The sequence below is a fragment of the Urocitellus parryii genome, chromosome 11 (genome assembly GCF_045843805.1).
Source record: "Urocitellus parryii isolate mUroPar1 chromosome 11, mUroPar1.hap1, whole genome shotgun sequence".
Classification (NCBI taxonomy): Eukaryota; Metazoa; Chordata; class Mammalia; order Rodentia; family Sciuridae; genus Urocitellus; species Urocitellus parryii.
In genome coordinates this window covers 14400270-14425036 of record NC_135541.1, presented here as the reverse complement: position 1 = coordinate 14425036, position 24767 = coordinate 14400270, and the positions used below count along the sequence as shown (strand labels likewise).

At 41.8% G+C, this 24767-nt stretch overlaps 1 protein-coding gene across 1 annotated transcript; it reads right to left on the bottom strand.

Moving 5' to 3' along the window:
* Positions 1–724: 724 nt before the first annotated feature.
* On the bottom strand, positions 725–11190 carry Pithd1 (PITH domain containing 1). Its single transcript, XM_026403579.2, has 6 exons — positions 10870–11190; positions 10139–10182; positions 9676–9753; positions 3854–3958; positions 3084–3192; positions 725–2516 (listed from the first exon to the last, which is right to left on the bottom strand). The coding sequence occupies exons 1-6, from the start codon at positions 11188–11190 to the stop codon at positions 2415–2417; spliced, it is 759 nt and encodes a 252-aa protein (XP_026259364.1). The 3' UTR covers positions 725–2414.
* Positions 11191–24767: the final 13577 nt, after the last annotated feature.

Below are 24767 nucleotides of genomic sequence, written 5' to 3'. Positions count from 1 at the left end.
GCACAAAATGTCACCATCCAATGAGTCAGGAACAAAAGGGCTTCATTTGGTCACCAGTGAGTCGCCTTTACACTAGTAAAGTGGAAATAGAGCTCAGGGGAGAAAAAGCCTGACAGGCAAGCTGAATGGAAGGACCATGCCCCCAAAAGCACATGTGGGGATCTGCAAGTTGAGTTACACTTGTCCCTCAGCAGCTGAGGACTCATCCTCCCAGCTTAACCTACACTAGGTTTTTTTTTTTTTTTTTTAATTCTTTGAACTGAAACAAAACAGTACAAGCTGGAAGCTCAACAAAGCACCTTTCTCCAAGCCAAGAGGCAGTTTGGTTTTGAGGACTCAACAGGTCATGGAGTTGGTACCTAGAATACAAACATTCTGGGGAGAAAAACTGGAGAAAAAAAAAAAACAATGTAAATCAAAGATCCAGAACTGGATGTCACAAGAGAACACAAAAATGAAAGAAAGTATGGCTTCCACCACAACAAAATCCCTTCTGGGTCTGCTGATGAAGAATGAAATTCTTCCTGCACCTCCAATCACCCAACATCATGGCATTTTCAGCAAATTCTTCAGAGTGAAGTTTAAATTCAGAAGCCCAGCCCCAGGGGCTACGGGTCATTTGTGCTTTAGTTAGTAGAAATAATGAACGGCTGGTGTGCTCTGAGATTTCTAACTTTTTATTTCTCCTTAGTCCAAATTGAAACATAGGGGCTGGAGTTGTGGCTCAGTGGCAGAGTGCTTGTGTGAGGCACTGGGTTCGATCCTCAGCATCACATACAAATAAATAAAAAATAAAGGTACATCAAAACTAAAAAATACTTAAAAAAAAAAAAAAAACAGCCCTTCTTTTAATCCGTAAGATGATTCAACCAAAACAAAGAGGTTGTGGCTGACAAGTGGGTAGGACCCTTAATGCGTCAAGAACTGCACTTGCATTCTAGTTGATTTCATGCTGCATTTCAGAATCTCCAGGCTGTACAAGATTGGGGTGGCAGACTTCAGAGGAAAAGCTGAAGAAAGTAGCTAGATCCTCCTGAAAACAGCACAGGCCAATGCCTCCTCTCAAGAGGATCAGATTCAACACTAATTCCCCTTATCAACTGCTCCTGCTTTCTGCAAAGGAGAGAACTTGACAACCTCAAATCTCCTTTTCAAATACTTAAGTTCTCTTCAAGTTCTAGACTGATTTTCAGATATTAATATAAGTCCAAAGTCTGGCCCACCTTTAGACAGAATGCAGTGCTCATTTCCTTTCCTTACCCTTACTTCCTTGATGTGTTCTAGGATCTGTGCTCCTTTTCCCCCTCCCTCCCTTGTTTTTGTAAATATCATTCCATAGGTTATTTCCCTTCATGAGAAATGGAATATCGGTCTTTAACCCTACCTTCCTCTTTACAAAGGTGGGTATTGGATACAGAATTAAGCTTGACTTTTCCAGGAGAAACCGATCTAGTCTTAATTGTGGACACTATGATCTACCTAGATCAAAACAACAAAAATTTCAAAGTTCAGTACAGTTTCCAGTAAAATAAAAATGTCATCAGTACTACCTAAAATTCAAAAGAAAATACAAACGTTATGTCTGGCAAGGATTTATTAGGAAGCTTATTAGTCACAGTGAATAAAAGCCATGAACAGAAGAACTCAAGAGCTTATCTCCAAATTCTGGCATTGGGCTTACAACACAAGTTAGAAGCTAATAAAACATTAAGAAGATTCCAAAGGGAATTTTAACTAAGTCTCAATCTTACCCCAACCAGGTTACCCACAAACACAAATGATTCCCATGCTCTCCCCAGACTGCTTAGCTAGGCAGTGGGAAAGATCTCCCCCCCCAAGCTATCACACATCATCAGGAGACTCCTGCCTTTCAAGCTATAACCACGGGACACTGTGCGTGACAGACAACTCCAAGCTAGGCAACTTGACAAGAATGCTGAATAACAACAGGGAGAAGGAACAAGCAGGGACAAGTATTTCTAGTTGGAGACCCTCCTGATAGCTCACACAAACAAAATCCTGATGCTTCAGGTTTCCTGCAGCTCAGGAAGAGTTTCCATTTAAAAAAGAAAAAGAAAAAAATCACATAAAAATCCTGCCACAAAGCAACAAGACACTTGGGATCCCATGGCCACATCAACGGAAAAAGCAAGCATTATCCATGACAGCCAGATGCCACACAACCTAAGACCCAATTTCTGCAGTGCCCTAGAGAACCACGATTGTCCCTCAGCACCCACACAACCCTCACAGTGGTGTGGTATCGTCCATAGGCTGGATTTCTGCAGCGAGCCCCAAAGAGAAAACTCAGCAGAGGCTGTGGCAACCAACTCTCACTGGAGCCTCATCTCTGTCCTTCCCAACAGGTGGTACGTCTTCACTGACTGCACATCTGTGGGAGCCTGGGCCAGCCCTTAGGAAATGAAGTGTGTCTGTGGGGTAACCTGATGGACCCGGTGGTCTGCCGGGTTGGCTGATGCTTCATAATTGCAGATGGTCACTTCATGTCGGCGAAGCTGCAAGAAAATGGAGATGCTGGGTAGGTGGGCCATTAAGAAACTGTGGCTCCCCAGAACACACAGTGGAGTAGTCTATAGTCAGTCTCCTTTCTAGCAGATGTCTCAAAGCTCCTCTCTTCTATTTTTTTTATCTTGAGAAATTTGCAAAGCTCATTATTAAGGATTCACTTGCAACTGAGATCCATTCTCCACACTGTAATGAGGGCACTATGAGAATAGGAGCTTGTTTATCTTATCATCTTATCCCTGGTGTTTAGAACAAGAAGGATTATCAAGAATGCTTTTTGTTTTTGTTTGGTGCAGGAAGGGCCTTGAACATGCTAAGCATGTGCTCAAACACCAGCTATACTTCCAGCGCCCTGCTGAAATTGCCAAAGGAAAAAATTTGAAAGTGAAAAACTGTGAATTAACATAAATTTCAATTTTAAAAATTCCTATAGTCTGTCAAATGGGAACATGTTATAATGAAGAAACCAAGAAAATTTGTTTCATTTGCTCTTTCCCTTCCCTTAAAAGCCCCCACTCTGATGGTGTGCTGATATGTTTTTATCAACCCCCTCTTACCTCAGTCCATTCTCCTCTCAGGCCAATATAAAAGACCTTTGTAGTATCTGCTCCAAAATTTTTTGAAATATGAATCGAGAGATGATAGACATTTGAAAAACGGGAAATTCTAGAGGATGAAAGAAGAAAGAAGAGAAGACACAGGTTACTGTCCAATAAGCACCTCACAACCAAGGCCCAACAGTTCAGCTCCAACATATGGTAAAACCCAGGCAAATGTAAGGGATCAATCTTGGGTTCTTCCTTTTCATTTTTCTCCTTTGGACAAGCAATTCATTCAGTGAATATTTCCTGAGCCATCTGCCATATCCTGTCCAAGGCAGCAGAGACACAAAGATGAATAAACACTGCTCCTCCCCTCACGGGGAAAAGGAATGAGAAATGCTGTGTAACTGGGCAGGGGTTCTGAAGCATGCTTAATCTAAGCCATAGGAGAAAGAAAACTAAGTGAGCCTGCTATAGGCCCACTATGCAAAGAGGAATTCCAAAAAACATTTCCTAAGACTATCCTGGGAGCTCATGCAGATCTGCCAATTGCTTACAAGTTAACAAGTCTGTGGCCTACACTGATTTTCTGCCCAAAACTGACCAAGCCAAGGATCGAGATGCCTCCTCCACTTTTTAAACTCATCTCTGATGCTAAGAGGGCAGGAGAGTGGCCAAAAATAAATGGTAAGCTCTGTAAGCACTGCTGCATATGAGGATATGCTCACTACAACAAGAGGTGCTACTGTTCCTCAGCAGGAGTGGAAAGCAGGTCCCATGCTTACTTTGTAGCATATTCTAATTCTCCTGTAAGATCCCGGTTCAGACTAAAGGTCTGATCTGGCTCCCTTTCTGTATCATCAAACGACATCTGTGGAATGTTCTTGTACCTGAGAAAGGAAAGGGGGGGAAAAATCAAGAAATGTGCACTATCAGTTTTCAGGGTTTTTTTTTTAAGACTTCCTATTGACTGCTCAACTGACTTTACTTCAATTCCATCTAAAGGAGATAAAAATTTGCAGTCAAATTTTGGAAATGGCATTTTACTGACATTTAGACATAAATATCCTTAAACCAACAAGAAACAGTAGTGTACACCAATAGTCCCAGCTATTCAGGAGGCTGAGGCAGGAGGATTCATGTGAGCCCAGGGATTCAGGGACAGCCTAGGCAAGATATTAAGATACCTGTCTCCTTAAAGAAAGACAGAGAAAGAGGAAGAAAAAAGAGCTGAGAACTGCAACATGATCCAGTAGCATCTTTGAGTGGGTTAAGATCACATGAGAAGCAATACACAAAGAGGAGGCTCAAACTAGGTCACGTGCAGCAAATGCATGGAGAAAATAAGCCACTCAGCACATTCATACCAAGCTGAGGATGTGAAATAAAACAGCCTACTCATGGGAAAAAAGACACACTTTGGCAGAAGCATATTAAACAGTTAAGAGATAAGATCAGGTAACCCAACATTCAAGCATTTTTTGTTTCCAAAAATTACCCCATACACTCAATCATCTTACAGTTCTTAAAATAATACAATTTAGGGATTTCCGATTCCAAAGAGCACAAAAGCCTGAAAACTTGCAAAAGGCTTTGGCAAGTCAAGGTATCACTGCAATTTAAGAAAATATTTTTCAAAGAAAAATCTAAGTAATAGCAGTTTCTACAAATTCTGCAGGACTAAGCCACATAGACCCAACAACACGAAGGTGTTTTTATTAACATATCTACAAAGGAAAGGCCCAGACTTCAGCAGCAGCAAAATGCATATAATTTAAAAAAGCAAATGTTTGCTTCAAAGTGTTTCTAAGAATGATGCACAGCAGAATGATAATAATGAACATTTATTTATGAGCAGTACTATGAGAGCTAGTGCAGCTCTGCAGTTAAAAGCAGTGTCTCAGGCTGGGGGTGTAGCTCAGAAGCAGAGTGCTTGCCTAGCATGCCAGAGGCCCTGGTTCAATCTTCAGCACTGGAAGGAAAAAAAAATAGTGTCTTAACCTATAGGAATGCAGAAAATATTTGTGATCAATTCATTAGTTATCATAAGGGATTAATGGCAAGAATACATATGGAACAACCCAACAGCAAAAACAAATAATTCAATTAAAAAAAGGGCAAATGAGGGCTGGGGATGTGGCTCAAGCGGTAGCGCGCTCGCCTGGCATGCGTGCGGCCCGGGTTCGATCCTCAGCACCACATACCAACAAAGATGTTGTGTCCGCCAAGAACTAAAAAATAAATATTAAAAAATTCTCTCTCTCTCTCTCTCTCCTCTCTCACTCTCTCTTTAAAAAAAAAAAAAAAAAAAAAAAACAGGCAAATGAACTTGTAGTACACGCCTAAAATCTTAGCTACTTGAGAGGCTGAGGCAGAAGAATCAAAACCGAGGCCAGCCTGAGCAACTTAGTGAGACACTATTTGAAAATAAAAAATAAAAAGGGCTTGAGATATAGCTCAGTGGTAGCAACCTCAGGTTCAATCCCCAGTACTGGGAAAAAAAGGGGGCAGGCAAAAGAACTGAATAGAGTTTCTCAAAAGAAGTTAAAGGGCCAACAAATATATGAAAAAATGCTCAAAAGTACTACCTATCAGGCAAATAGAAATCAAAACCACAACGAAGGGCTGGGGATGTGGCTCAAGTGGTAGCGTGCTTGTCTAGCATGCATGAGGCACTAGGTTTGATTCTCAGCACCACATAAAAATAAAATAAAGATATTTTGTCCACCTAAAAAACTAAAAAAAAAAAATAATAATAAGTATTAAAAAAAAAAACCACAACAAGATATCAACTCACTTCCATTAGGATGGCTACTATCAAAAATCCAGAAAATAAATGCTGGTAAGGATGCACAGAGAAAGGAGCTCTTCCACATGTTGGTGTGACGGAAAACAGTATGAACAACCCTATAGACAGAGAACTACTATATGATCCAGCAATTCCATTATGGGGCATATAACAAAAGGAAAGGAATCAGTACGTTAAAGAGACATCCATACTTCTATGTTCACTGCAGCGCTGTTCACAGTAGTCAAGATAAGGCATAAATCTAGGTATCCATCAGCAGGTGAATGGATGAAGAAAATGTGATACATACACACACACACACACACGTATGTATATGTGTATATATATAGATACATATACATACACTATGAACATTAAGTGAATTATAGCAAAGATAGACAAATATTGCATGTTCTCACTTAAGATGTGTAAGCTAAAAAGTTGATTTCATGGAAGTAGGTAGAATGGTTAGAGATCGGGAAGAGTGAGGGAAGAGGGAATGAAGATAGGATGGGTAATCAGTATAGGGATACATTGGATAGGAGGAATACCACTAATGTTCTTTTTTTTTGGTACTAGGAGTGCTTCTATCACTGAGCCACATCCCCAGTCCTTTCTATTTTTTATTTTGAGACAGGGTCTCACTAAGTTGCTGAGGGACTTGTTAAGTTGCTCAGGCTGGCCTCAAACTTGCAATCCTTCTGCCTCAGGCTCCTAAATCAATAAGATTACAGGTGTGCATCACTGCCCAGATTCTAATGTTCTTAATAGCACATTAGGATAACTATAGTTGATGACAATTAGTTGTATATTTCAAACTAGCTAGCAGAGAATATTTAAGGTTGGGGGGATGGGAAGGGTAAGGCTGCTTGGGATTGAACCTAAGGCTTCATGCAGGCCAGGCAAGTGCTCTACTACTGAGCTACATCTGCAGCCCTAGTGATAATTTTGAATGTTTCCAACACAAAGAAATGGCAAATGTTTAAGGTGATGGTTATATCAATCATCCTGAACATTTGTGTGTATGAAATATACTGTACTCCATAAAAATATGCACAATTATTTTGTATCAATTAAAATAATAATAAAGATTAAAAAGAGATAAATAGCAGTATCTCTGGAGCTACACTTCTAGGTCTAAAGCTGACTGTCACTTACCAGCTGTGTAATTTTGGACAAGTGATTTAACCTCTCTGTGTCTCAGTTTCCTCATCTGTAAAATTGGGATAGTGACAATACATAGTCTAAACAGTTGATATGAAGATTAAATTGGATCAATTCTAAGAGTTGTATATATTAAAACTTACAATTTTATGAAAAACTACATACACAAAAGCAGACAGAAAATAATGAACTCCATACCTTACTACTGAGTTTAATTAACAAATTTATGCTGATTTTGCCTATCACCCCTATTTTGTTTTTGTTTCATATTTCAGTGCAATCCCAGATATACCATTTCACCCATAAATACTTTAGTATTTCTGAATAAGACTTTAAAAAAATTTTTTAGCTGTAGATGGACACAATACCTTTATTTTATTAATTTATTTTTATGTGGTGCTGAGGATTGAACCCAGTGCCTCACACATGCCAGACGAGTGAGCTACCACTGAGCTACAACCCCAGCCCTGAAAAAGATTTCTTAAAAAAAAAAAAAAGATGCTAGAGCTTGGTGGCAGAGAGTTTGCCTAGCATGTGTGAGGCACTGGGTTTGATCCTTGGCACTGCATTAAAAATTAAACAAAATAAAGGCATTCTGTCCATCTTCAACTACAAAATTTAAAAAAGATATTCTTTTACAGTAATTAGCAATATTAATAATTAGCCAAGCTAACAACAATTCTTTCTTCTCTTTCTTTTGTGGTACTCAGGTCAAACCTGGGACCTTGGGTATGCTTGGCAAGCACTTTACTACTGAACTATATACCCTCTGCAAGAGTAATTCTTTAATATCATCTAACATCTATACTTGGTATTCACATACTTCTGATTTAAGATTCCCAATTTAGCTGGGCACAGTGGCAAACCCCTATAATTCCAGCAACTCAGGAAGCTGAGGCAGGAGGATCTCAACTTTGAGGCCAGCCTCAGCAACTTAGCAAGACCCCATCTCAAAACTTGAAAAAAAAAAAAAAAAAAGAACTAGGGATGTAACTTGGTGGAAAAGCCCCCCTGGGTTCAATTCCTGGTAGCCCCAAAAATTCTTTTTTTTTTTTTTAAAGAGAGAGAGAGCCCAAAATTCTTAATTTAACTTTTTAGATGTGTCAATGATATGTCATTGTTGACCAGGAATCATTGTTTCTTTTTATAAACTCTACCTAAAATAATAGTGTGTTTACAATGACATCTTAGATTCAGAGAAATGTTATATATGTAGTGTGTTAGAACTATTAAGTATTTGTACCTGCTCACCCAAAAACTGGGCCTGTACTATGTTTCAGACCTATTCTAAGTTCTTTACATATTGGATCTCCACAACCTCTTGAGGTTACACTCTTATTCTTCCTATTTTACCTGAGAAAATAGGCATGAAGTTATGTAATGTCCTAGTCATGCAGCAGCTAGCCAGTATGCAGCCAGAATTTGAACCCAATTTACCTCACAGCAACAGGGATATCCTGAAGTTAGCCCATCTTCCTAGTAACTGAGTCTCCAAAAGCATCAGTCCAAACAAACAATTTTCTTAAAATGACTGCATGTATAAATCTGCTTTTAAATTTGTTTTATAATATTCAAAAATGGTATCAAGTTATCAAATCTCTCTAAAGTCCATTTAAACTGGATCAATTTTTCAGATTAAAAAAAATTTTTTTCCTCTTTTTCTTACAGTGCTGAAGATCAAACTTGGGGCCTCAGGCACACTAGGCACACACTCTATCATTGGGCACCATCCCTATCTGGATGAAAAAAAAAAAAAGATTTTTTTGCGGGGGAGGTGGTGGTATTGAACTCAGCAGCACTCTACCACTGAGCTACATTCTTCCCAGCCCTTTTTATTTTTTATTTTGAGTCAAGACCTCACTAAGTTACTTAGAGCCTCACTAAGTTGCTGAGGCTGCTCTCAAACTTGCAATACTCCTGCCTCAGCCTCCTGAGCTGCTGGAATTACAGGCATGCACCATCACAATCCAGCTGGATGTTTTTTTTTTTTTTTTTAATGTAAAATTATTCTGTTATTTGTTTCTCAGAACTCTGAAAAAATTTTTTCCTCTTTTAGACTACACTTGAATAAAGTAAGTTGTTTAAAAGGGAGTACTAACTCTGGTGGCAACAGATGTAGTGTCATAAAAGATACACAGAACTTAGCACACAAACTCAGACAAAGCAATCTCATGTCAACATAACATCTGCAAAGATGACGACTGAGTGAAATACCAAGGAACATTTTGAAGCTCATCCCAAGAGTGGAATCCATAAAGATCGTTTGAGATCTGCAGCTGGGTTTTTAAGAAAACTGCAAAGTCATCAACAGTTGGCATTTATAGAATGCTCTCTGAATGAATGATGCCACAGTAAGCACTTTGAAAACGAGACAAGCTGTTGGCCCTGAAGATGCTTAATCTAAACAAGTCACTGGGCTGGGGATGTAGCTCAATGGTAGAGTGCTTGCTAGCATGTGTGAGGCCTTGGGTTCAAAATAAAGAAATAAAAAATAAAGAGATAAGTGTATTCCCACATAAATAACAAGATCAAAATATTTTAAAAGGGAGAATATCAAATCTAATAAAGAAAAATTATATTACTATGGAATAAAGTGTTACTAAAGAAAGAAATAGAACTAAAAGGTTCTTGAGGGCCTAAGCCCTGTCCACTTACAGTCTCATCTCAGAGGGGTGTGAGTCATCATCCTCTCCCATTATAATGATGCCTTTGAGCTTGACATTGCCCGTAAATCTGCCAGAATGCAAAAGAGAAGGTTGTCAACCTGGGATTGTATCCCTACTTAGCTGTGTGACCCCTAGTCAAGACCCTTCCCCTTTCTGACCTTCAATGTACTCATCTGTCAGACTTGTACTTGATCATTTCTAAGATCATGTCTACCTCTGGCATTCTGCAATTCTAAGAAATTTACATCTACTTTTCAGTTATTGCTCAACAAATATATCTGCTTCCAGTCTGCATCAAAAGAGTTATGATGCTCTCCTCCTCAAACCCACCAAAGTATTATCCCATTTCTACACAGATGTGTGCTCTTGACCCAGGCAATGAATGAATCCATCTGAGAAGACAATTGTGTACAGCCTATTTAGCCTGAGGCAGACACCAAGGAGATACTTACGGAATATTAAACAGAAGCTCTTCATCTGCATCACTTTCAACAAACTGGAGGGAATGGGGAGGAGGGAGGAGAAAGCAACAAATATTTGCTGAGAGCCTATGTCTTCAGGCATCTCCCACCCTGTTCTGCAAACTGGGGTGCAATGCAGTCAACCTTCTTCAGTTTTCCAGTACTTATTAATTTGAAACTAATATTTCTATCCACAGAGTTCTGATGAGGACCATCCAATTAGAGGTTTCCTAACCCGAAATCTCCTGAATTACAAATTGAGAGATCAGTGCTCATGTGCATTTTTCTGAAGAGGGTCCATAACTTTCAACCGGCTTATCTCTCAAGGGGGCCTGCGCTCTAGATCGGTAACACCCATGGTCTCCCTTGCCCGTCCTCACCAGGTGACACGATCACGCAGCCACTGGGACCAATGGTCAAACCGAAGGGAAAACGCCCTCACGGCCATCCTCCTCCTTAACCCAGGCAGCCTTGGAACACAGCGTTACGCTGTGTAGAGCCAAAGCGCCCGCTTCCACTCTCCGGGACTCAGTTTCCCTATCTGCAAAGAGGGGAAGACGGCCCTGCTCGCTTCCCAAAAGGCAAGCGCGAGGCCGGCAGCGGAAAGCGCCTGGCGACCTGGCTGTAGTTATTTTTAGCATCAAGAGTGAGGCTGACAGAGCAGCCCGGTGTCCGAAGGCCCCGTGGATCCCGCCCCGCCCGCCCCGGCGCGGGCAGCCCACCTTGGAGCGGTCTGTCCGCTCCTCCCACGGCTTGAAGACGCCGCGGCCGCTGCCCTCGCGGCTCTCGTTGAGGCACTGCAGCCGCTCCAGGTCGATGCGCAGGTACAGGCCGTAGGCCAGGCCGCGCTGCTCCGGCGGCTCCTCCCGTTCCGCGGCGCAGCGACAGCCGCCCCCGCCGTGGCTGTGGCCGTGCGACATGGCGACGCCGCCACCTGCGCGTCCCCTCAGCCCCGTGCCGCTCGCGCAGCTCTCCCTCGGCTGCCCTGCGGCCGCCAAGCGCAGTGTCTGACGCGTCGTAAAAGGCGCCCCTGAGCGGCGCATGCGCCCGCGGGGGAGGGGGCGTGATCGTGGGCGTGGCTGCGATGGGCGTGGTTCTGATGGGAGTGGCTCGGGGGGACTTTGACAGGCGTCTTCCTATCAACACCGGCTTCAGAGCCGTGGAAACGCAAGGGTAGAGATGCTGCTGGTGTTAGCAGACTGTGGTGCGGGATTCGAATCCCTCTCCCCGAGATTGAAGTCTGCGCTTTCTTCTTCAGCTGCCACGTTTCACTGGAGCTGGTGGAGGAAGGCGCCCGGAGTGCTAAGGCCCTGCACTCTTACCACGGCGTTATCAGTGCCTCACACGTGCGCTCGGGCGTGGAGAGCTCACACACCCGATTTCCCGACCACGTTCTTGATAGCGGGCTTTGTGGACCTCCTGACCCGGAGACAAGTGCTAGGATGGTATGACGCTCTGAAGAAGTCATTTGCCCAATTCTGAGACTGTTTCCTTGTCTGTGAAGTGGGAATAATGTTAAATGAAATAATGCGATTCAAGATCCCAGAGTGATGACTGACACAAGGTAGGTTTTCAATGACTGGTGGTTATTACCATCAAATCTAAGCACTGGGCAAGTGACTAAACCTCTCTGAGTCTTGGTTCAAGTAAAGGGCTTCAACCAGATGGTTTATTTTCATTTTATTTATTTTAGTACTGGCGATTGAACCCGGTGCGCTTTGCCACTGAGTTACCTTCCCAGCCCTTTTTATTTTTAGGATCTCGCTAAGTTGTTTGGGGCCTTGCTAAATTGCCGAGGCTGGTCTTGAACGTTCGATCTTCCTGTCTGGGCCTCCTAAGTTGCTGGAATTAGAGGCGTGTGCCACCATGCCCCGTGCTAGATGATCTTAAAATTGCCTCCCCTATGTGATATTTCAGAACAGCTCTTTTAAATGGCTGATTTAAAAGATTGTGATATACTTTTTTAAATGATTATTATTGTTGTTGTTGTACTGGGGATTGAACCCAAGGGCTCTTTACCATTGAGCTAAATCCCTAGCTCTTTTTATTTTTATATAGAGTCTTACTAAATTCCTTAGGTCCTCACTGAGTTGCCGAGGCTGGCTTCTAACTTGCCTTCCTCCTGCCTAAGCCTCCAGAGTCCAGAGTCACTAGGATTACATGTGTGCGCCACATGTTGGGTGTAACCAACATATTGAAAGAATAAAATAGAGAGGCTGGGGTTGTGGCTCAGCGGTAGAATGCTTGCCTAGCACGTGTGAGGCTCTGGGTTTAATCCTCAGCACCACATAAAAGTAAATTAATAAAAAATGGGTATTGTGTCCAACTACAACAAAAAAATATATAAAAAAGAATAAAATAGAATACAAAAACTCAGTATGTATCTTAAATTTAGTCTCAATTGATGAAACTTTTTTTATATTGGAGTTTGTGTACCCAAGTGCAATGGAAAGTGTTTTTCATAGTGTCATAAAGAATTGAAAAGGGCTGGGTCTGTGGCTCAGTAGTAGAGCCCTTGCCTAGCATGTATGGAGGCACTGTGTTAGATTTTCAGCACCACATATAGATAAATAAAATAAAGGTCCATTGACAAGTAAAAAATATTTTTAAAAAAGAATTGAAATGAACAGTGTGCCACTACATATTCAGGAGGCTGAGGCAAGAGGATCAGAGGTAGGAGAATGAAAAGTTGGAGGCCACCCCAGGCACTGTGGCACATGCCTGTAATCTCAGCCACTCAGGAGGCCAAAGCAGGAGGATGGCAAGTTCTAAATCAGCCTCAGAAACTTAGTGAGGCTTTAAGCAACTTAGAGAGACCCTGTCTCAAAATTTAAAATAATAATAAATAAAAGGGCTGGGGGTGGAACTCAGTGGTAAAATAACCCTAGGCCTAGGTTTAATCCCCAGTACAAAAAAAAAAAAAAAAAAAACAGAAGAATAAAGAAAATTCAAGGCCATCTTGGATATCTTAGCAAGACCCTATCTCAAAAATTTTTTTAAAAATTTACAGGGCTGGGATGTAGCTCAGTAGTAAAGCCACCTGGGTTTAATCCTCACTACTGTGAATATATGAATAAATATTTATTTATTCTTTAAAAAGAATCAAAATGATTTTGTTTTCAGAATAGAATGCTCTGTGATGGAAAGAAGAAAACCCCCAGGATCCCAGGAAGTTCTGAGATACTCTGAACTTCACAGCAGGCTCAGGAGTGCCCCGGTAAGACTGCTAAACTCAAACAAAAATATTGATCTGTTCAAGTTTTCCTACTTCAGTCATTTGTGAAGTAGACAAGATTGGTTCTGCTTCAAAGTAGCTCTAGGTCATAAATTATGCTTATTTTCACATCACAATCTCAGGCAAGGGCCCAGCGTGTGGTAAGCACTTAATAAGTGTTGATTTAATTGAATGATATACTCAGTAGCTTTTCTTTGGAAAAACTGAGTCTCACTTAAGGACCCGTTAGCTAATTCTGCGTGAATTCATCCTAAATTCATTTTAAAACTTCAACATTTATTAACAACTTAAAAACAAATATTTATTATTTCTCAAAGTTTTGTGAATAGTTCTTTGCTGTGCCAGTTTGGAATGGCCTCACATGCCTCATTGATATTGGCTGTTATATGAGATGATAGGGTCTATGTCTCCAACAAACTGTCTGAGCTCAATTACAAGGTGACAGTCACCGAGTTCCCAGGAGCAAGAGAAAGCAAGACCCAATTGCACAAGCACATTTTAACCTGCTGTAATTTTTCTGTAATGTCCTATGTGGCTAGCTTTGAATTTGCAATCCTCCTGCCTCAGCCTCCCGAGCTGCTGGAATTGCAGGCATGAACCATTGCGCCCAGCTAACCTTCACCTACTGATTAGAGAAACTACAAAATACTGGGGCTCCTTCCACCTTACCTCTTATATACCTGTGTTAGTTTCTTTTGTTGTGTAACAAATTACTCCCAAACTTAATGGCTTTAAACCACAATTAACATTTGTAATCTCACAGTTTCTGGGAGTCAGGTCTTTGGGAGTAACTTTGCTGGGTGGTTCTGGCTTGGGGTCTCCCATGGAGAGAAGGCTTAAGGATCTTCTTCTGGAAGGCTTGACTGGGGCTTAAGGATCCACTTCCAAGATAGCCAACTCGGGCTGGAGATGTGGCTCAGCGGTAGCGCGCTCGCCTGGCATGCGTGCGGCCCGGGTTCGATCCCCAGCACCACATACCAACAAAGATGTTGTGTCCGCCTAGAACCAAGATAGCCAACTCACATGGCAGCAAACTGTGCAGGCTGTTGGAAGGAGGTCTCAGTTCCTTGCTTCATGGACCTCACCACAGAACTGTTTGAATCTTTTTTGTTGCTGTTGCGGGGGTTACCGGGGATTGAACCTAATCAGGGGGACTCAACCATGAGCCACATCCCCAGCACTCTTTTGTATTTTATTTAGAGACAGGTTCTCATCGAGTTGCTAAGCGCCTCACGGTTGCTAAGGCTGGCTTTGAACTTGCCACTCCCCACCTCAGCCTCCTGAGCCACTGGGATTACAGTGTGCTCACCGCAACTGGCCCTGTTTGAATATCTTATGATCTGATCACAGCTGGCTTTCACCAGAGCAAGTGATCCAGAATAGAGCAAGGTAGAAACCATAACGTTGCCTACGAGCTAGCTTTGGAAGACACATACTGGCAGTTCTGCGCTCTCCCTTGGCTCCATAGGTCAGCCATGTTCACGGACATGTGAAAGAATGGTACAAGAATGCAAATACCAGGATCTGGAACTCATTAGAGGCCACCTTAGAGGCTGGCTGCCATACAACCATACCTGTTAAGTGGAAATAAAAATATTTTCAGGGCTGGGGTTGTGGCTCAGTGGTGGAGCACTTGCCTAGCATGCATAGGGTTCAATTCTCAGCACCGCATATAAATAAATAAAATAAAGGTCTATTGACAACTAAAACATATTTAATTAAAAAAAAGAAAATATCTTCAGTCTATTCATGTTTAATTGGTAATTTGACTGTGGATGAATTCTTTCATAATGTTGAAGCAATTGCTCTGTTTTCTTCTAACTTTGAGAAAGCATCTTTGAGGGCCAGGGTCGTGGCTCAAGGGTTGAACTCTTGCCTAGCATGTGTGAAGCCCTGGGTTCAATTCTCAGCATTGCATATAAATAAATAAATAAATAAAAATAAATAAATAAAAGTTTCGTTGACAACTAAAAAAAAATTTATATATATATAGATAAAAGAAAGCATCTTTGAATGTGCCCCCTCCTTTTCTGAGTTTTGAAGACCTTCTCTGTGCTCCCTGGTATTCTGAAGGATGATGATGTGTGCCTCATTGTGTAGACCAGAGTGTGAGTGTGCAGGTTAGGACATCTGCATGTGTGTGCACTTGGTTCCTTGCCAGGCAACAGACTTAGGTATATAAAGAGAAAGGAGCCTTCCACCTCCTTATAGTGCTCAGATCTGAGAGGTCCAGAATTCCTATTTATTTATTTATTTGACTGGGGATTGAACCCAAGGGCATTCTACCACTGAGCTGCATCCCTAGTCCATTTTTTTTTAAATATATTTTTTTTTATGGAGCCCAGACCAGAACCCACCATGTGCAGCCTCAGCTGGAGCCAAGAACCATGTGCCTGCATGGAGAGGAACACCACACTGTGGTTCCCTATCCACCAAAGTGTGACTGCACCCACCACCTACATCTTGGGACACTACAGCCACAGCCATAGCCCTTCCCACATGGTAATCTCCACTGTGGGACAATGGACAGGGTTAGGAAGCAGCTGTCTGCTGCAGCACTGCGTGCCACACTGTGCCATCACCGAACAGGCTTCCCAATGCTATCACACAGCCCATCCTCCCAGCCCCATCTGTGAAAGTGGATGCCTCCATCTTGGGACACCTCAACTGCTATATTGGGTTACCTCCACTGCCACCTCCGCCATATTTAGTTGGGGAAGATTCCATCTTGGGACACCAACTGAGGCCTGGAAGCCCAATACCAAGGTACCTACAGGCTTGATGCTACTGCTGCCACCCACTAGGAATGTGGCCACTTCTATCTAAGGACAATAACCAGGAACTGGAAGACCATCACCAAGGTCTCTGGGGGCCCAGTGGCACCAGAAGTATCCCTGCTAGGTGTGCTAACAGTCACCATCCTGTTGCAGAGGCAACAGGGAGACTTGCATAGGGTCGCCCTTCTCTCCTTTTTTTTCCCTCCTGCTAACAGCCAACTTCTGTTGATTCCCCTTTCACTCATCCTATAATCTAATACCTTTATATTCTCACATCCTACATCATAAACATCACATCCTACTCCCTTCCCTCTCTCTCTGATCACCACTACAAACTCTAAACCCTATTCAAACCTACTGGCTATATGGTAGAAGATAACCAAACTCATCATTTCTGTTTATAGTGGCAAAACTGTGTCTAAAAAGAAGCTAATTGATTTATAGCTGCATAGTTGCATTGGGTGCTGTAAATGTTGATCTTTACCTTAAAGGTGAGGTATCCCGTAACCTGCAGGGACATTACAAGATTATAGAGTAGAAACTTCAATACCTTAGATCCACAATGCAAGAGAGGAAGAGACATAGACAACATGAAAAAACAAGGGAGGAAAATGCCCCAAACAAACCAAGATGGTATAACACTAGAATCCAATGACAGTGCTATAGATTAAATGACAGAAAAGGAGTTCAGAATGTACATAATTCGGGGCTGGGGTTGTGGTTCAGTGATAGAGCGCTTGCCTAGCATGTGTGAGACACTGGGACACTCAGAGCCACATAAAAATAATAATATAAAAGTATTATGTCCATCTACAACTAAAAAAACATATTTTTAAAAAAGAATGTAGGGGCTGGGGATGTGGCTGAGGTGGTAGCGCGCTCGCCTGGCATGCGTGCGACCCGGGTTCGATCCTCAGCACCACATACAAACAAATGTTGTGTCCGCCGAAAACTAAAAAATAAATATTAAAATTCTCTCTCTCTCTCTCTCTCTCTCTCTCTCTCTCTCTCTCTCTCTTAACAAAAAAAAAAAAAAGAATGTGCATGATTAAAATGATCTGTGAATCAAAGAATGACCTAAATGAGTACATACAGGCAAAAATTGATCACTCTAACAAAGAGATAAGAGAGCAAATATAGGTAGCAAAAGATTACTTTAAGAGAGAGATTTTGAAAAAAAAAACAGAAATCTTTGAAATGAAGGATTTCATAAATAATCCAAATAAAAACTCAATAGAAAGTGTCACCAACAGATTAGATCACTTGAAAGACAGAACCTCTGGGCTGAGGTGGTGGCTCTGTGGCAAAGCGCTTGCCTAGCATATGTGAGGCACTGGGTTCGATTCTCAGCTCCACATATAAATGAATAAAATAAAAGTCCATTGAGAACTAAAAAATAAAAAAGAAAGACAGAACCTCAGATAATGAAAAAAAATATATACAATCTGGAAAATAAAGTTGACCACACAGTGAAGATGGAAAGAAATCATAAATAGAACATCCAAGAATTATAGGATAACATAAAAAGACCAAATCTAAGGTTTATCAGGATAGAAGAAAGCACAATCTCTTCAATGAAATAATATCAGAAAATTTCCCAAACATGAAGAATGAATTGAAAAATCAAATACAAGAGGCTTACAGGAAACCAAATGTACAAAATTACAACATATCTACACCAAACCACATTATAATGAAAATGACTATCATACAGAATAATAGAATCAAGGCCATAAGAGAGAAGAATCAGATTACATATAGGGGGACACCAATTTGGATCTCAGCCGATTTTTCAGTCCAGACCCTCAAGGCCAGGAGATCCTGTAACAACATATACCAAGCGCTGAAAGAAAATGGATGCCAACCAAGAATCTTATATCCAGCGAAATTATGCTTCATATTAAATAAAAACCTTCCATGGTAAACAAAAATTAAAAGAATTTACAGCAAGAAAGCCTACACTACAGAATATTCTTTTCAAAATATTCCATGAGAAGGAAATGGAAAACAACAATGACTATCTGCAAAGTGAGGAACTACACTAAAGGAAAGGCCAAATGAAAGAGAAGCTAAGTCAAATTAAAAACCAAAAATAGGGGCTGAGGGTGTGGCTCAGTGGTAGAGTGCTCACCTACCATGGGCAAGGCCCTGGGGTTGATCCTCAGCACCACATAAAAATAAGTAAATAAAATAAAGGTATCATGTCCAACTATACCTTAAAAATATTTATTTTTTAAAAAACCCCAAATAAACCAAGATCACTGGGAATATAAAACATATTTTAATAATAACCCTGAATGTGAATGGCCTAAACTCAACAATTAAAAGATATAGACTGGCAGATTGGATTTTAAAAAAAGACCCAACAGTTTGCTGCCTTCAAGAGACTCATTTCACAGGAAAAGACATCCACAGACTGAAGGTGAAAGGTTGGGAAAAAACATATCACTTACATGGATTGAGGAAATAAGCAGGGGTTCCATCCTTATATCAGATAAAGTGGATTTCAAACCAAAGTTAGCAAAAAGGGATAAAGGAGCACATTTCATACTACTCAAGGGAATCATACATCAACAAGACACAACAGTCGGGTGCTATGGTGCACACCTGTAATCCCAGCAGCTCGGGAGGCTATGACAAGAGGATCACAAGTTCAAAACCAGCCGCAGCAAAAAGTGAGGCTCTAAGCAACTCAGCGAGACCCTGTCTCTAAATGAAATACAAAATAGGGCTGGGATATGGCTCAGTGGTCAAGTATCCCTGAGTTCAATATCCCTGGTAACAAAAAACAAACAACAACAATAACAACAACAAAAACAAGACATAACAATTGTAAATATCTATGCCCCAAACATAGGAGCATTTATGTATATCAAACAAACATTTCTCAACTTTAAGAATTAAATAGACCACAACACAATAATATTAGGTGACTTTAACACACCTCTCTCACCACTGGATAGTTCTTCCAAACAAAAACTAAACAAAGAAACTATCAAACTCAATAAAACAAATAACAATTTAGACTTAACACACATATATAGAATAGTCCTTCATTGAACAAATGAATATACTTTTTTCTCAGCAGCACATGGATCCTTCTCCAAAATAGACCATATGTTATGCCACAAAGCAAGTCTCGGCAAATACAAAAATAGAGATACGATCCTGTGTTCTATCTAACCGTAACAGAATGAAATTAGATATCAATGATAAAATAAAAAATAAAAGCTACTCCAGCATCTGAAGACTAAATAATATGCCACTGAATGGCACCTGGGTAACAGATGACATCAGGGAGAAAATAAAAAAAAATTCCTAGAGGTAAATGAGAACTCTGATACAACATCAAAATCTCTGGGATACTATGGAAGCAGTGCTAAGAGGAAAGTTCACTGCATTAAGCTTACTCATTAACAGAAGAAAAAGTCAATAAAAACAAATTGACATTACATTTCAAAGCCCTAGAAAAAGAACAAATCAACACCAAAAGTAGAAGAAGACAGAGAATAATTAATTAAAATCAGGCTGAAATCAATGAAATTGAAACAAAGTAATTCAAAAACTTAACAAAACAAAAGCTGGTTCTTTGAAAAAATAAAACTAGCAAACCCTTAGCCACCCTAATGAAAAGGAGAGAGAAAACTCAAATTACTAAAATTTGTGATGAAAAAGGAAATATCATGACAGACACTATTGAAATACAGAAGACAATTAGAAACTATTTTGAAAATTTATACTCCAGTAAAATAGAAAACCTTGAAGAGACAGACAAATTTCTAGAGGCATATGATCTACCCAAATTGAACAAGGAAGACATACATAATTTAAACAGATCAATTTCAAGCAAGGAAGTAGAAGATGCCATCAAAAGCCTACCAACAAATACAAGCCGGGGACCAGATGAATTCTCAGTCAAGTTCTACAAGACCTACAAAGAATTAATACCAATACTCAAATTATTCCATGAAATAGAAAAGGAGGGAATTCGGGGCTGGGGATGTGGCTTAAGCGGTAGCGTGCTCGCCTGTCATGCGTGTGGCCTGGGTTCGATCCTCAGCACCACATACAAACGAAGATATTGTGTCTGCCGAGAACTAAAAAATAAATATTAAAAATTCTCTCTCTCTCTCAAAAAAAAAAAAAAAGAATGTGTATTTAAAAAAAAAAAAGAAAAGGGCTGGGGATGTGGCTCAAGCGGTAGCGCGCTGGCCTGGCATGCGTGCGGCCCGGGTTCGATCCTCAGCACCACATACCAACAAAGATGTTGTGTCCACCGAGAACTAGAAAATAAATATTAAAAATTCTCTCTCTCTCTCTCTCTCTCTCTCTTAAAAAAAAAAGTACAGCACCCTTTCATGTTCAAAACACTAGAAAACTAGAAATAGTAGGAATATACCTCAACATTGTAAAAGCTATCTATGATAAACCCAAGGTTAACATCACTCTAAATGGCGAAAATCCCCAGCCCCTATTTTTTATTTTATTTAGAGACAGTCTCACTGAGTTGCTGAGGCTAGCTTTGAACTCATAGTCTTCCTGCCTCAGCCTCCTGAAATGCTGAGATTATGACATGTGCTGTTGCACCTGGCTGCCCCCAGTTACTTTTTTAATTTTGATTTTTTTGAGTCAGGGACTAATTTGCCCAGGCTGGCCTTGAACTTGCGATTTTCCTAACTTAACCTCCCAAGTCCCTGGGATCACACTACTATGCCTGGTTTAGGCCCAGCATCTTAAATGTAGCTTTCCAGGTCATTGTGAAGGTTTATCAATCAAAGAGGCAGAACAGACAGTTTTATTTATTTAAGAGCTCATTTGCTTCCCTTGTAACTCGCTCAGTCAGCCTCCTTCTGTCCTCTCACCCCAGTGCCACAATGTTAGGTCTGGCCTTCTGAGTGGGTTGAGTGACTTCTCTATATCTCAGATTTGTCTCCTATAAAATGGGGTTAATAAGAGTAACTACCTGGTAGCATTATTTGTGACAGTGACATACACATGGAAAAATGTCTGATCCCTAGGAAAAGACTAGCATTCTCCCAGTGGCTGTCACCGTTGCCAAGAGCAAGACTCTCAGCTCAGCTCTCCTGTCTGGTTGAGGGCCGGCCAGGCTTAGCTGAGATTGAGAGTCATGCCTTGTGCCTCTGAGCTGTCCCCTGTCTTACACCCTATCTTGTAGGAATTTGCGGAGACAAGTGGGAATTCTCACTCATTTCAGGTCTCGGCTGCAGCATGTAGGAGCACCTTCCGAGTGTCTTCTTTCTCCCATTCCAGGCCATCAGTAAACATTTTCATAGCTCAAGGACTGCTGCATCGGCCTTCGTCTCCTCTCTTTTTATCTGTTATGCTGTGAGAAAGGGACCGTTAACCGTGTTGCCTTTGAAAGTTTCTTTATGGCAATCTGAAGGTGTAGTAGCAGTGACAGCCAGCACAATATGGCACTGGCGATGTTGTTAAGGGCTTGACTTTATTAGCTTTTAATCTTCATAACTGCAAATGTCCTATTTTCCTCATTTTATAGAAGAGAAAATTAGGGCAGAGAGGCTAAGTAACTTGTGCAGGGCCACACAGGTGGTTAGTAGTGGAACTAAGATTTGCACCCAGGCCTTCATCCTCCAGGGACTATGTTCTTTGACTTTTTTTGTGTGTGTGTGTGGTGCTGGGGACTGAACCCAGGGCCTCACATACGCTAGGCAAGCACTCTACCACTGAGCCACATCCCCCGCCCAGGGACCATGTTCTTGTCTACTCTGGACCTTTTTCAAATATTAGTACCATGTGAGAACTTAGACATGCCAGGCTGAGACCACAGAGATCAGGCTCCTGGCCACCATACAGCACTTACCAGCTGTGTGACCTGGAGCACGTCATTTTCCTCAGGACTTCAGTGGTAACAACATCTTGTACCAAATGCCCCTTCCACACACACAGAGCTGCTACTGCTGCTGCTGCTCTTCCTCCTCCTCCTCCTCCTCCAGGGCAGCAGGTCTGAAGCTCTCCCTATGTGCCAGGCACTGCTCAAAGCACTTTACACATCTTGATCCTTCACATGATATAAGATGGCTCCATGAGGTTGATTCCTCATTTTTGTAGAAAGAAACAGAGAGGTTGATGGGTCTGGGGTATGGCTCAGCATTGAGCACTTGCCTAGCTGCAAGGCCCTGGGTTCCAGCCACAGTACAACCAAAAAAAAAAAAAAAAAGGCAGTGAGGTGTAGGGTGGCAGGGAAAGAGGAGATTAAGTAGCTTGTTTGAGGGCACTCAGCCGGGAAGCATGGGGACTTGAAGCAGAGTCTGCCTTGACAGTCTGCCCTGGCCCTGGCCTTGTGAATCACCTAGACCTGGCTTCTATGAGTGCCTTTAGAATCTGTGGTACAATTAGCAAATATTTCCAGTTCTTTCTTTGTGTCCAGGCACATGGAGTGTTGTATTAGATTTCCTTGCCCCCTTGAATCTAGGTATGGCCAACAAAACATGATGGATGTCCCTTCTGGACATAGCCGAGAGCAGGGGCAATATTCTCCACTGGCCTGGAAAGTCTTAAAAGCTTGGGGATGATGCCTCCCTTCACCTGAGCCCCACTGAGGATGGCATAAAGAAGATGCCCACCAGACCCACATGCAGGTGGAGGGAGACCTTCCCGATTTTGAGCCACTGGGGCTTGGAGGCTGTTATTGCAATGGAACCGAGCCTTCTTTGTTGCAAGGGGGCTGTCCTGTGCATTGTAGAATGTTATGCTGTGAGAAAGGGACCGTTAACCGTGTTGCCTTTGAAAGTTTCTTTATGGCAATCTGAAGGTGTAGTAGCAGTGACAGCCAGCCATCTCCAGATCTTGCTACATGTCTTACTGGGGGCAAAATCATATCTAGTTGAGAACTACTGTCCTGACATGTTCTGATAGAGTCCCAATGTCCTGCGAGTGCTCAGTGAACCCTATTTGGCTGTGATTTGATCCTAAAGCCACATCAGGCAGGTGATGCGATATGCCTCCGTCATGGGGCTGGAAAGAGGCAAACTTCACACTGAGAACGACCAAGATCCCAGCATGTTTTTTTTGGTTTGTTTTAATGTGCTGTTAGGTTCTGCTAATATTTAGAATAGTCTCATCGATATTCATAAATAAGATTGGTCTGTGCCAAAAGCCAAGTGCCAATGTCTCGGCTTGGCACAAAATCAGGAGCCACCACACAGCTTTGTAGATTCAAACAGCAATTCTTTATTCCCGATCTCACACCAGCCTCCACACACGTTCAGGGGCAATCTCAATATGTCCGATCCCAAATCCTACTCCACGAGGCTTTTTCCAAATCCCATTTTAATCTCGCGAGAACTCAATGGGAACAAGCAGCAGGAACACCCTAATCCCAGCATCAATAATCTTCAACCTCAACTTCCCTAAAACTCCTATTGTCACGCCCTAAACCCAAGGACGGAGATACTTCCTGCAGGAATACACCCTAATCCTGGATCCACCCTGGTGATTGAGCAGGGTCACCTTTCTCAAACACACAAGCAAGGTCGCAGCAAATTTCCAAGGCAAGTCCATTTAACATGGGGTACACTGGCAAGGATCACGATACGTCATACCTACTTGGTAATGGCCCTTAGCAGGTCTGTAATTTTATTTTTTGGTGTAACCTTTATCTAGTTTCAATATCATGTTTTACTGGCTTCCACAGCACTTTCTCTTTTTCCTTTGCTTTGGAATAGCAGGTGGCACTGGGACCACTTGATCCTGGAAGGTTGAAAGAATTCCTCTTTGAAGAATAAAATAAACATGGGCTGGGGTTTGGCTCCAGTGGTAGAGTGCTTTCCTAGCACCTGTGAGGCACTGGGTTCGATCCTCACCACCACATAAAAACCAAATAAAGATATTGTATCCACCTAAAACTAAAAAAGTAAATATTAAAATAAATAAATAAACAGAAAATTAAAATGGTGTATGCCTGTAATCCCAGTGGCTTGGAAGGCTGAGGCAGGAGGATCGCAAGTTCAAAGCCAGCCTCAGCAACTTAATGAGGTCCTAAAGCAACTCAGTGAGACCCTGTCTCTAAAATATGAAAAAGAGCTGGGGATGTGGCTTAGTGGTTAAGCACCCCTGGGTTCAATCCCTGGTACCAATAAATAAATAAAATATTTAAAAGAAACAATAAAACAAAAAAATTCCCCTTGGAGACCATCTTGGGCTAGCGCTTGCTTTCTCCCCCTCCTCCTTTTTTTTTTTTGCAGTACTGGGGATTGAACCCAGGGGTGCTCTGCCACTGACCTACATCCCTATCCCTTTTTATTTTTTGGGACAGGGTCTTGCTAAGTTGCCCAGGCTGACCTCCAACTTATGATCCTCCTGCCTAGGCCTCCCTGGTATGTGGGATCACAGCATGCACCACTGTACCCAGCAGGCCTGGAGCTTTCTAATGGGGAAGGATCAAATCAGTCTGTTTAATTTGCCAGTTCTATTGGGGCCAGCGTATCTCCCCTACACACACACACACAAAGTTGCTTAGGGCCTCACTATTTTGCTAAGACTGGCTTTGAACTTGTGATTCTCCTGCCTCAAACTCCTGAGTTGCTGGGGTTACAGGCATGTGTCACCATGCCCAGCTAATTTTTGG

What these genes read in the sequence shown, in the direction of transcription:
- Pithd1 (XM_026403579.2), bottom strand. Translation starts at nt 11,190, where the DNA reads ATGCGCCGCTCAGGGGCGCCTTTTACGACGCGTCAGACACTGCGCTTG. An exon ending in CACCCCTCTGAGATGAGACT is followed by an intron (nt 3,959 to 9,675) that starts GTAAGTGGACAG and finishes TTCCTTTCTCAG; the next exon opens with GTACAAGAACATTCCACAGA. An exon ending in TGAGAGGAGAATGGACTGAG is followed by an intron (nt 2,517 to 3,083) that starts GTAAGAGGGGGT and finishes ATTTTCTTGCAG; the next exon opens with CTTCGCCGACATGAAGTGAC.